General features: G+C 35.7%; 1 protein-coding gene across 1 annotated transcript in view; it reads left to right on the top strand.

Annotated features, from left to right (window-relative positions):
- CEP126 (centrosomal protein 126) overlaps nt 1-12615 on the top strand; it is a gene marked incomplete at both ends in the record, with an annotated part of 33457 nt that extends 20842 nt beyond the window's left edge. Inside the window, 5 exons of the mRNA XM_084226823.1 lie at nt 2993-5120; nt 8867-8991; nt 9289-9376; nt 9902-10111; nt 12551-12615. Of these exons, the coding sequence (XP_084082949.1) occupies nt 2993-5120; nt 8867-8991; nt 9289-9376; nt 9902-10111; nt 12551-12615 (2616 nt within the window). The remainder of the gene's footprint in view (nt 1-2992; nt 5121-8866; nt 8992-9288; nt 9377-9901; nt 10112-12550) is intronic.
- Between the last annotated feature and the right edge of the window lie 1563 nt (nt 12616-14178).

Raw genomic sequence — 14178 nt, 5'->3', positions numbered from 1 at the left:
TGTTTAGGTACCTCACTGGCTTTGAAAGTGAGTTTTGCATCTAAATAAGTTCAGTAATGTCTTTTACTTCACAGTCAATGTCAAGTCTAACATGATAAATATACACATATGAAAAGCAAAGAATTTCTGTAAATAAACCAGTTGAAATTATCAAAAATAGCAAGCAGTGTGAGAGGTGTGAGGAGCCTTGGTTTTTATAATAGGTAGCATTTTTTCAGGATTTTATCTTCAGAAGAGTGTTCCTATTCACGTCTTGGAATTATGAGCAGTCAGCACTTCTTTTGCAGAAAATGTCAAATACGCTTGTAGTAGCTCTTTAGTGTAATAGCATTCTGATGGAGTCCTTTGCCAGAAAATTCACTTGTCAGGTTCACTTAAAATCTTACTTGTTGCTATGTTGTTCTTTCACTGGCCTTATGAAAGATCTTTTAGGCTCATGTTTTCCCTTTGTTGTAGTGCTTTACTAAAATGAAGTTGCTTGACACAGCTGTTCTAAGTCCTAAGACATACAAGTGACCTCTTTAACTCCTCGGAAGTATTTCTTTCCTAGGAATGTGGATATGTGCGGGTGTTAGATTTCATGCATCATAACATAAGATAATGCAGGCAATAGGCTGTACAATAAATGGCACTTATATAACAGGAAAAATGTAAATCCAGTAAATAACAATATAGTACTCTATCAACATTTTGTTTTCTTATCATCCTATAATCTTCTCACAGATTAAATAAAGTCATTGGGATTTCTAGGTTTATTTCCCTGCACTCATTGATCACTAAAAAAGGATAATTGTTGAATGCTTTTTTATTTCTGCAGAAGTACTTCTAATTATACATTTTTACAAGGAAATGGGACATTCATTTGCATTACATGGTACTGTAAAGTGGGAAATATGTAAATATTTTAATGAGAATGTTAAGCATCTTTAATATGTGAAAGGATGAAATTGTATGATGCAACAAAATAAATGTAAATGAACTAAATTTGCATGAACTAAGAGTGAGTGTGTGTTTAAATGAGAACTCCTTCTTTGTTCTTTAGTTCCTAACATTTCTGGATGCTACCTTAACTAAGATTTTGTTTTCCATGGGGCTTTGATTTATAAGGAGCATTCTTATTTATATAATGTAGGAACAAATCTATTTTCAACCACTGGAGCACAGCTACGTAGATATTTTTATTTTAATTTCTGAAAGTTGGAAGTTTTCTTGCGCCCTCCAGATTTATCTGCTCAAACTAACCTGCTATCAAGAGAAGTTTTTTTAAAATCTATCTTTACAAAATTTTTCTTCTGCCTGTCATTTGAGAAACACATGTTTTGCTGTACAGGTGCAGTTTCCAAATTAGACAAGAAGTAAGCCTGACAGCTGTAATTTCTTTTCACTTTTTTTTTCCCCTTCTGAAAATTTCAAAGTTAATTCTTAAATTTGGCCTGATGCAAAAAACTCTGAGTATATGCTTTTTCCGTGTTTGGGGAAGTTCAAGCTGAGGTTAACCATATAATTTCAGAAAAAATAAAGGTCAATAAATAACTACCAAAGTGCTACTTATTCTTTTATAAGGACTCCAGTTTGTTTAGGTTTAGTTTGAAAATGTTCCTTAAAGGGATCTTTCCCTACACTTCCTTCTTTGATCTTCTATTTAATATCTTTATCTCAGATCATAACTATAACGGAAAACTGCACCAACCTCTAAACATTTAGTGCAAGATAAGATTTAATTCAATAATAAAAAGTCTTTCCTAAGCTTTTTCTTCTGCAGTTTAATATATTTGTACAGCTATAAAATATACAATATTTAGATATAACAATTTTATTGGAATAAAAAATGTTTACTACAAAAATGTGTTATTATTCGCTAAGGAATTCTGTGTTTGTTTGGTGAGTTTTCAAAATGTTAATTCAGTGTCATTGCTAGGGCATATACAGTCACTCATCCTAGGTTAAGAGATTTTGCTAGTTGAAACATTTTCCATTTATTGTGTAAGAGTGCATATCTAATTCAGCTTCTCTTAATTTTTCACACCAATTTTGTCCAACATAAGGTTTAAAATTACTTTGCTTCTGAGCTGTGTGAAAGTGAACTTCCAGGCAAGAGTGTATGAGACTGAAAATTGTCAACACGCTTTTTTTCCTTTCTGTTCATGTGTATTTTGAAGTCTTGTACTTAACAAAGTATGTATTTGCAACCATGTCAGCATCTCAGTGCTTTGATAGAGGAGTAATAGTGAAGAAAATATTTGTATATGCATGCACACAGCTGTTCCACTGTGTTTCAGATGGTGCCAGTTGCTGTTATTCATGACTCCATTAAAATTTAATGAAAAGGTTGGGGAAGTGGATGAGTCCCTTATGCCCTGGGACTTGATCTGTCCTCATAGAATAGGAGATATTTTCTTCTTTCTGAAAGACTTTAAGAAGGAGTTTCACTGGGGGAAGTTGTTAATCACTGTGCTTATGATAACCAAGAGACTTTTCTGTGTTTGCCATGACAAGGCTAAATTCCTCATCACGTGTGGCACTTTCTATCAAAAGAAATATACTCAGTCTATTAATATGGAAAAGTTGCAGTTTGGGGTAGATCCCCTATCAAAACTTCATTTTCATGGATTTTCTTTCAATTTATAACTCAAGTACCCTTACAGAGAATGAAAACCACCCAGTCTCGTAGGAAAATTCAGAAACAGTACTGTTGTTCATATAAATCTAGTTCCTTTTTTAATATTGCAGATTTATATATAATTTAAGATTAAATTTGTTGAACTATGCTGCTCTCTCCTCTGGATTTCTTCCCAAACTATGTCATTTTCTTTTGCAATTTAACCCAGGTAAATTTTGACTTGATGGAAACACGCATGGAGATACAACCCCAAGTCACAAAAACACTAGGCTCAATATTTATTTGGTCTAATCTCTCATTAAAGAAAAATTATTATCAGCAAAACCCCATCTCTGATAAATCTGAGAGTTTGGTTTTATGTCTGTATTTCAGAATTTTCATCAAGAAGTCAAAGAAACAGATGATTCAGAAAGCCTGATGAGCCTTGACAGTCTTGAGGCTGGAGAACAAAATGGAAATTGCACAACACAGAGTGAATCATCTTTTACCACACAGTGTGACTGTGCCCTGTATGATCCAGAAAAATGCCAGACTAGGAATAATGGTTTACCTCATACAGATCAAAGTACTTCTAAAAATGTGCATCTAAATAATTGTCTGAGAAATGTAGATTTGCTACACTACCACAACATACCTATTCATGATCTTTTAGCTAAACATAATGTTCTAACTCCTGCTGAACACGTAAACACTTCAGAAGAGGAATCATCTGCTTCTCGCAGATCTGGAAAACAACCTGCAGAACTCTCTCCCTCTGGTAAGCAAAAGAGCTCTGTAAGTAATGAATTTAGTTTTCTGCAAAACATAAAAGACAGAAGCAAGCCATCTTCTGGAACAGCTAGCACATTTGCCACTGGTCATCCTGTTTTCAATCCTAGCAGAGCCTGGGACAGCCCTGATTCTATGCCAGGAGAAAGAATTCAGGATCTGATGCAAGATCAGAGTTTTAAAATGACCCCACAGGAGAGAACTAAATCTATGCAAGCATCCAGTCAACCTATTGCAACATCTGTAATCTTATTTCCTAATCAGGGATGTTCCACTGGCATTCCCAGCACAGCTGATATATTAACAAAGGACAAAAACATCATTACAGGCTTTTTAAAAAATACCTTAGGAAAAATGACTGAAACAAAAGAAGAAAATATTAAATGTATGAATGATATTATTTCAGAAACATCTTTATTTCAGGACATACCAAATGCCTCAGTTCTGTTGGAAGTTAAGCAACAGAATAATAAAGAAGGAAAGGGAAATATAGTTGAAAATATGTCACTGTTACCTGATACAGAGTTCAATTCTGGCACTCCTGCACAGGACAAAATCCTGAAAAATAATATTCTTGAAAGAAAAAGAGTGAAGTTATTCAGAAGTATCTTGAAGAAGGGTTCTAAATATGAACCTAGTAATTTCAAAGCTGTGGTTACAGACCATGCGATCAGTTTTGGAACTCAACTCATGTCATCTATCAGAGACAGTTTAGAACTGGCAAAAATAAAAAAGAAAAGTTCAGAAATTGAAAAATGCAATAGGAAGCTAAAATGGTGTGATGAAATTGACCAGATAATAATAGAAAATAAGGAAAAATGCTGTGAAAAAAGCATCAGTGAAATATGGTCTTCAAAACTGCAATGTGTTCAAATTGCAAATAACACTCCTAAGAATAATTTAAGTATTGTTGCTCAGCCTTCAAACCCCATGTTCATAAAAAATCATCAGGAAAATTCTTATATGCCAAAACCAAACATTAACACTGAAAAATCAAATAAAGAATACCCATCTCAGAATATATTTACATCTACAGGATCCTTTTCTGCTAAGAAAGCTTGGATGTTATCAAAAGATGAAGTAAGTAAACCCCCAGTATGTAGCAATAATGCTAAAGTTAAAGAAGGTGATCAACTCAAAAATAAGGCAAAAATGACCAGAAGAGCTACATCTGTAAGAGTCCAGTCACGTTTTGTGCCCAAGAAGAGAAGAGGCACTCTTATCCAACTGCAGCCAGCCACTGAAGCCAAGAAGACTCAAAAAGCTCCAGGGAAATACCTCGCACCTCACCCACCTTCCACACCTCTGCCAGGAAACAGAAGTGTTGAGAACACAGCCAGCCCTGGGTGTCAGTCACTGCCGCCTGCCAGCCTGCAAGCTACTGCTGCTAGCAGCAGTGATTTCAATGACAGGCATGTTGTGCCAGCCAGTCAGGTTTTAAATAGGAACAGTGAAGAAAACAGTGAGAATATTGCTGGCTGTGCTGGCTTGGCCACTGCCATCTCTACACCTGACTGCAGCACAGCCAAATACAAACCTTGGGCAAAAAGTACTTGTTCTGTAAATAACGTTAAGGCAAGCGCCTGTCAAGATCATTCAGTAACTTGCTCTGAGAGAAGACCTGTTAACACAGAAAATAGATTACATCTCCATCATATCCCAGCAGCTGGAAAAACAAGCACCTTCTGGCACGGAGCACATTCTACTCAAGCTCCAAAAGACTCTGCTACTGGTAAGAGTCATGTTTCTGGGTCTGGGGTGGGGGAATGTTCAGACAAAAGTCTTCTTCAAATACATCACAGATTTGTTTTCAGTTAAAACATCCAACCTTTTCATCCATTCACACAACACAGCCAGTTTTAACAAGCTTTCACCATTTGTCATTCTCATTTCTATTCTAGTGGTGCCCAGAGGCCTCTCAAACATCAGTCTTCATTTATATATATATAATAGCTCTCTGCAATATTAAATGAAAAGGAAGTATTTTCCCTGAGATGATATTCATGACTAATGAGCAGATGTGACAGATGGTCTGAATAATGATATCAGAGGAAGTGACTAAGTTTATACAAGTGAGTTTTACAAGGTAGCTAAGAGTGATAGCTTGTTGTCCAACTGCCACGTGAGAGTGAAAGAAGTTTAGTTCTACTGTGTTTTTAAAATGCTAACACTCTAAATGCCTACAATTACTATGACTTAGTCCCAATAATAATATTAAAAGCTGAGCAAAAATTAAAGATTAGTTAAAATTAAAGAGCTTCTGCCAGGCAAATATTGCTCTGCTGCAAGGTGTATCTGATTTATAAAGAATTTTAAGAAATTTGAGGAACAATTCTGCATTTTATTAAAAATTAACCTTGGGAACAATATGAGGCACAGATTGGTTAATAAGATACAGGAAAGATGGATAAGAAATATTTGGGAGAATAAACTTTAATCTCCTGGAGTTTACATTTCAATTGACATTTCATGCTTTTTGATTTGCCTTGTTTGTCCCTTTCAGCCTAGCTGTATTCTGTGCCTTGCGCACTGATGACATCCTTGTGCTTGTAATTTCTATGTAGTATGCTGGTTTGCTTCTTACTGAGGGCTGCAGCTGGAGCTCCTGAGAGCTGTAGTCCCTGCTTCAGATACAAGCAGTACTTCAAACTGCTTTGCATACTGGGATCACCCCAAGAATTGGCCATGGAACTCAAAGATACTTTCTGACAAAACTATGAATATCCTTAACTTTAACCCCCCCACACATTTTTAGTTTTATCTACAGTAATGCAGTTTTAACAGTTTTTACAGTTTTAATGGAGTGATTCAGAACAGCTCTGTTGTATAAGAGCAGATGCAAGCAGGTGAATATTCTTGGCCTAAAGCAGGGGTGGGAACAGAAAATATTATCTACTTGTCAGTTCCAGTTCAAAGTCAAACAGATGAGTTTAAGATCTGTGTGACTTAACCTATTTGATTTTACACTGGAAATGAATGAAGACTTGCTTTACCACGCCTTGCCTCCAGCAGAGATTTTTGTCTCTTGACGGCCTTATCTGCACATCAGATCAATGAATCAGGAAATGTCCTGGGTCCAAGTTGTGCTCTACTAACAATGTCTTCACTGCAGCTTTAAATGACACATACCTCCAGCTCTTTTAGAGAAGGGCTGAGTAACTGCCTTTTAAAATGCGTTGCCCTCTCTCAGTAGCTGCTTATATTTTGTATTTTGAAAGTCTTCTTTATTTTAAATACTCTAGATAACTCTTACTGACTTGCTGCTATTTGTTCAATTGCCTGCAAATGCACATAGACACCATAGTCTTGTCCTAAAATGCTTGCAGTGAGACTGAATACTGCACTGCTCTCTAGTAAAATATCTGCAGAGTTCCATGAGGTCCGTGAAGACACTGTAGAAAATGTGATCTGTTGCAATGCTTTGCCAAATGTACAGAAAGTGAGAACCAGATGAATACAATTGTTGTCCATGAGGATCTTAATTTAGTTTGGCTTCCAGGCTTCAAGTTGTATATCTTCTGCCTGGCACATAGCATATTATTCTAGCTGGATATTAGAATTTCTAACACCTTTCTTGTTCAGTCAGTAAAGGCTTTAAAAATAACCTTTAGCCTGTGACAAATACGGGACTAATTAACGTGCATAAAGTTAAATAGCAGTAGACTGCTCAAAATCTCATTCCCTAAAGATACTGTTGATTATTATTATTTTGTCTTATATATCTCAAATGAATGCTCTCTTTGGCATTGATCTAGTCTTGCAAATTAATTAAATTAAGTATTGATGCATAGACATAAAGCAACTTTGAATTCTATTTTTTCAGAAAAACATTATGTGATTACTAATATAACAAGGGGGTTCTTCTTTTTTCTTTTTCTTTTATTTTTTTAAATTTTATCTCATATTTAATATAACATGATCACATTTCCTTTCCTTTTCAGATGTTATTCAGCACCATGTATTGTGTTACAATAATTTGCATATAACTAAATGACAATGTTTCAAAGCTAATGTGCGTCATGTTACTATTGATGACAGCAGCCAGATAACTAGTTTCGAATATGTTTCTAGGATCAGTTCTTTTCTTTTTCTATGAGTGATAAGAATGCTGCTTTAATGTCACTAATAACCAGAAAAGAAATAAAATTGTGTTAGAATCAGTAATGCAGCTCTTGGTCAAATTATGAACTGCTCATTAAACTGCACATGTAAATATTTATTGTGTAAATAAATAGGTAATTTGTTTAAATCAAGTAACTCCATTTACAAATCTAGTAACTGTGTTTACAAATAGGAATATATTATCTCCTTGGTATGTAGATTCCTGAGTTGCGCATGAAAATACTAATTTGCATCTCCAGTTTGTATGCATGAAAGTTTAATTAAGAACATAATTTTAATTTTGAAACTTGAGGCTTCCATTTTGAAAATGCATTGCTACACCAGGCAGAACTGAGATAAATTTGAGGTATGGTGTTGAGATTAGACCTCTCTGACTGAGAGAAAATGCTGCACAACAGTACTGCCTTTTAAAAATTAGCACAAAGATGTAGGAATTAATAAGATTAACTACAAAATGCCAAGCTATAGAAATAAGGTTTAAATCCATGACTTTTAAACCTCACAATGCCTGTGAGGCCACACCTGGAATACTGTGTTCAGTTCTGGGCTCCTCAGTACAAGGGAGACATGGACATGCTGGAGAGAGTCTAGGAAAGAGCCACAAAGATGGTAAAGGGATGGGAGCATCTCTCCTATGAGGAAATGCTGAGATAGCTTGGAGTATTCAGCTTAGAGAAGAGAAGGCCTTGGGCAGTCTTACCAATGTCTTTAAATACCTGGAAGGAAGCTGTAAAGACGACTTTTAGACTTATTAGACTTATGGTGCCCACTGGAAGTACCTCAGCAGTGGATACAAACTGAATTACAGGAAGTTCCCTCTGAACATCAGGAAACTTTTTTTGTTGTGAGAGTGACTGAGCACTGGCATAAATTGCCCAGAGACTTTCTTGAGTCTCCATTCTTGGAGTCACTCCAAGGCCATCTGGGCATGGTCCTGGGTAATGACCTCTATGCAGCCTTGCTAGAGTGGGGGCACTGGACCAGATGGCCTCAGAAGGTCCCTTCCCACCTCTACCATTCTGTGATTTTGTGAATCATGTAAACTTTGTGAACTACTACATGTTTTCTGCCCACTACTATACTTATTTGATATTTTTTTATATCACACTCACCTTTCATTATGCTTTTTACTTGGTAACACCTTGTACCCTTGTACAGACCATCTTTACTTTCTGGGAGTCAACGTGGGGCTTCATTTAAGCTGCTTATGTCCACATCCAAGACAATTTATGGAGATCAGATGTAAAAATCTAAATGTGGACAGAGAGATTTACTCCACATTGTTAGTTCTGCTAATACCATGTTTATCATGTTGTTTATACATTTTGGTTTACTTTTGTCTGCATGTCATTTAAGGTGGTGGTCCTGTTACAAGACAAAATCAGGTTTTTGGCAACTCTGAAAATAAACACCAAGGTTTTTCAGAATGCAGAAGACAAAGTGTCATCGCTAAAATATGGAAGCCTGCTCATCATGCACAGGTTAATATAAAATACCATAAAAAAATAAAAATGTTATTTATCTTCAAAATGGAAAGAGTTTCAGAATATCAACGATTTGTTCCTGGTCATGTGATTTTGAATCAATGCTCATAGTCAGCTTGTTATCAATTTGCTAATGAAAAGAATAAAACCAACTATAATGCATCTCTTTATTTGTGTACCATATTTTTTTTTTCACTTGAAAACATTTGGCAATGCAAAATATTATAACTTGTTCAGAAGGTAGTATAGTTACTTTAAATTATACTTAAAATACTCTTACAATATTTTTGATAGAATTCATTATGTGCTGTCCAGCTGAGTCCCATTCAATCTGCATTTGATCCAGTACAAGAGGTGAAAAACATCTCTAAATCTGAGGAAGGTATAGTAACACAACTCACTTCAGTTCTTTGTTATACATAAAGTAGAATGACAGAATATACCCACTGTGTAACATGGCTTGTGTCTTTTGGCATCAGTGATTCTAAGAAAGGGTAATTCTATACACCATTTTTTTTTCCTGTAAAGATAAGATATAGCATTGTTTAGCATGATATTAATGGTTTTATAAATTCATTACAACATAAATTCAATTTTTATTCAATTCTTGGGGTTTTTTAACTGTATGTGTCACATATAACTGTATGATGTGGACAAGTATTGCTCGCTATAATTACATATTTCCAAACTCAATAGTACCTACTCTGGTGCCATTTGTAAGATGAATTAGTGTCCTTAATTATTTCATTTTCTAACATACCATGTTTCTTGATTTTCCCACCTTTTTCTTCTTTTAAAGTCAATTTTGTGTGTTTCACAGACCTATGGTTATGAAAAAGAGCAGTTTATTTAAATGTTTATTCAAATGAGCCCTTCTCATTTGAAATTCCCCCTGTAATCTCTTCAGTTTCAGAAAGCACTGCTCAGTTTCTAGTGGCAGAAAAACTAGCAAGTACACCAATTGCAGAGGGTGAAATCCTGGCAGTCATGGACCTTGTGAAACCAGCCAAACAGCTCTCACTGCTTAAAAGGGCTCTGTGTCCAGGCAGGAGTACTCTTTCCATAGAAGAACAGAAGATTTTCCAGTCTCTGGATTGTCTGGATCAAAAGCTACAAAGTAAGTTGGATAATAAATATAATGCTACATCAGTTGATTAAGTACCTTTATATTTTGTTGCCATATATTGTTTTGGATTAAAAACAGGAATCCTGTAATATAAATATTTTCTTCTATTACTATTTTTTATTATTATTATTCTATTTTTTATTATTATTATTATCATCATCATCATCATTATTACTACTACTACTATTATTACTATTATTATCATCATTATTATTATTTACTAAATGTATCAAACAGTGTATCAAAATCAGGAAACCCTTCTTTAAGTCAATGAAATTAATTTAAAATTATGATGACTTTTTCTTTGTAAAAAATAACTCTAAATGTGATGGGAGGATACCTTCAGATACCTGTTGTTTGTAAGAGATGATTGTCAAAATTGTTCCATCAAGGTGCATCAGGTGCATCAACCTCACTTGGAAATCTGTTCCAAAGCTTATCCATCTTCATTTTTTTTCAATTCTTTTTGCAAATTATTGCCCTCTATGTCATACAGTTTTGCAAATGTAGCCCTTTATAATGAATGGGCTTTTCATTTTCTTACTTCTAATATTTTAGAATTTTCCTCTTCTCCATTAATTCTGAAAGGCTAGAAATAATAAACAAGGAGTTCTGACATTGCTGCTGATAAATCTAAATGTATAAATGAATATTACTTGTGCAACCATTTAAAAAATGGCAGACTTACCTAAGTGTTCTCTAACTTGTTCTTCCTTTATGCCAGGTGGATTTCTTACCTGCTTTATACTTGTGCTCTTTATATGAACTCCCCAGTCACAGCTTCCATTTTGCTGAAGAATGTGGGGAAAAAGTCTGTACTTGTTCTTAATCATTTTTTCCCCAGGGATTAATCAGCTAACACTTTCATTAGTCATCCTATGATATTGCGCTTGAAGAACAAACTCCTTGAGTCTCTTGCTTCTTTAGGATTTGCTTTGACTGATGTGATCATACAGGTCTTCCATTAAAAATTCACATGAGTTTGGCATAATTTTGGTATTTTGTGTGCTCCCTCCTGTACTTGAAATCAATGGGGACCTTATGACTTAGTCTCTTCTGCTTGGCAGATTGGCTTTTTCTGTGATTGGAATAACTGCTTGCCATTTGTGCTCTACATGGAATTGCCAGCTCTCCTGAATTTTACATTTTCCTTGCACTTCTTTTCATATAAAATTTTACATACCAATTATTTGAGTTTATTAGAATGTGCTTTCTTAAAGGCCATTGATTTCATTTTACTATTCCACTACTATTCCTTCTGGACTGCACCATTTATGGTCCGGTTACCCAAGTTTACCCCTTATTGACTGGAATCAAACTAAACCAGGGCTTATTAAACTTCTGCACACTATCCATATATTTCTACATTACATGGTGAATAGTCTGACTTCGAAGAAAAAGGCTTCAGTTTCCTATAGACTGCAACAGAATTAAAGATCTTTGCAATTGTTTAGAAACTTCGGGCAGCTGTAGCTTACAATTCTTGCTCTGTCAAACTGTTGTTCAGAATTTCATTTTATCAGAACCTGTGGTTATTGCTTCCAGGCAAATGGAAATTAAAAAATCCATTTTTTACCAGAAAACTGTTTTCAGTATGATGTCCTCAGGTTAAGAAAGTAGATATGAAAAGAGAAATATGAGTATATAGAATTAAATTTTGATGTAAGTAACAGAGAAACTACAAAGAAGGGAAAGGTGAATTCAGCAAAAGAACTGGGAGCAAGAACACTGAAATTTTTGAAATATGAAGAGGAAAACTGTAAGAAAAGTACATAGCAAATACAGAAGAAACAGTGAAAGAATCATAGGAATTAACAGATTGTAAATGAAGTAACTGTGAAAGTTAGTGCAATACATACACGTACACATATGTATCTCAGAAATTTAATTACAATGCCTAATTATTTGGGGATTAATATTGGTAATAGGAAGCTGGGAAATTTTACAAGTAGACTTACATGTAAGTACTTGTAAGTAACTAAGTGTTGTAGGTATTTACACGTCATACAAGTACATTGCTTTTCTAAACTTATCTTTTTGCATCCCTTCTTTTGGCTTTGTTTTCACATGTTACCAAATTGAAAAATCATGTAGCTTTATGTTGGTCTTTTTAATGAATAGCAGTCAATCACTAGCCAATCTACATTTGGAATATTTGTTGCTGGAGAGTAGATGGCATTCTTTTCTCTAGCTTTAAATGTCTTTATTGGTACTAAATTTTTTGTTCACATACTATTAGATGCAAATTTTAAAAATAGAGGTATGGCCTATACTTCAGCAGCTGTTGGTAGGGGAAATTAAACCAGTACTATTAAATTACATTTTCACAATCTTCAGAAAGTTTTAGTTGAATATTTGACTGTGAATCTTATTTTTATTGAAGTATTTTGTTTATTTAATATTCATTATATACTTTAATGCTTTTTTCAGATGTTCAAAAAGCCATTACCAGAAACCCATTTGCTTCACATGTTTTGCAGATAAGCAACCCTTAGTAAGTATTTAATTTAAATGTGTTCCACTTAATTTCTACAAACTAATCTTATGGCTTATTTTATTGTAAAAATATAATTGAAAATACTGATATCAATCTGTTCAGCTGGCTTGCCTTATTTTCTGTATATGTTAAAAAAGCCCCAACAAACATGAACTTTATATTACTGTAAACAGGCTTTAACAGTTTATGTCAGACTGCCTCATCCTCTGGCTTCATTTCCATTTTGGTATTTGAAGACATTTGCTAAGTCCAGGAAGTCCCAAGAACTTTTAAGGAACAGTCATTTAGCAGGGTCCATTTGAAGTATATGTAACTCATAGTTTGTAGTTCTTAGCAAAGTAGAGAGAAAAGGGAAAATTATGCATGGTAGTTCATAAAATTATTGCTAATGCAATGAATTCCTACTTTGACTTGAAGATATACCATTTTCTACAAGTGGTAGGTATTATCTTTTTGTATTTTGTTTCATGTGTTGTAGATCTTGTCAGCTGGAAACAAAATATGATACCTGGAATGTAAAGAAATGAATAGGCATATGAGTGTCTGAAGTATAAAATTTACTTTTCAAAAGTTCAGTGTATGATGCAGGAGCTAGTATTTATAATTCTGTATCATCATTCTTCTATACTCTAAATTCACACTGGAGAAAAATTATAGATATGACCACAGACTTAGAAATATACAATTGTTTTGGTTGAAAAACTTCTCTCAGATCATCAAGTCCAACCATTATCCCAGCAATGAACAGTGGCATCTCTAGCCCATATAGTGGGCTCATTTGCACGTCTTCTAAGTACCTCCAGGGATGTGGACACCACCCTGGAGCATGTTTCAATGACTGACAACCTTTTCCATGCTAAAAATCATCCTAATATCCAGTCTAAACTTCCCCTGACACAACTGGAGGCTGTTTCCTCTTCTCTTGTCACTTGTTACCAGGGAGAAGAGACCAACTCCCACCTGGCTACACCCTCCTTTCAGGCAGTTGTAGAGAGCAGTAAGGTCTCCCCCGAGTCTCCTTTTCTCCAGGCTAAACACCCTCAGCTCCCTCAGCTGCCCCTCCCAGCCCTTGTGCTCCAGCCCATTCCCCAGCTCCGTTGCCCTTCCCTGGACAGGCTCCAGCCCCTCAATGTCTCTCTTGCAGTGAGGGGCCCAGAGCTGAGCACAGCATTGGAGCTGTGGCCTCAGCAGTGCTGGGCACAGGGGGACGGTCACTGCCCTGCTCCTGTTGGCCACACCCTGCCTGATCCAGGCCAGGATGCCACTGCCCTTCTGGGCCACCTGGGCACACCCTGGATCATTCTCAGCTGCTGTTGATGACCATCCCCAGGACCTTTTCTAGTGAGCGGTTTTCCAGCCGCTGCCCCCAGCCTGTAGCCCTGTGTGGGGTTGCAATGACCCAGATGCAGGACCCAGCACTTGGCCTTGTTGAACCTCATACAGTTGGCCTTGACCAACTTTTACCATCGATCCAGCCTGTCCAGATTGCCCTGCAGAGCCACCAGCAGATCAACTCTCCAACCCAACTTGGTGTTAGCTGCAAAGTGATTAAGAGTGTATT

The sequence above is a fragment of the Fringilla coelebs genome, assembly GCF_963513975.1.
Source record: "Fringilla coelebs genome assembly, chromosome: 2".
In the NCBI taxonomy this organism is placed as follows: domain Eukaryota; kingdom Metazoa; phylum Chordata; class Aves; order Passeriformes; family Fringillidae; genus Fringilla; species Fringilla coelebs.
Note: the sequence above shows the minus strand (reverse complement) of the source record. Positions and strands in the feature narration are given on the sequence as shown.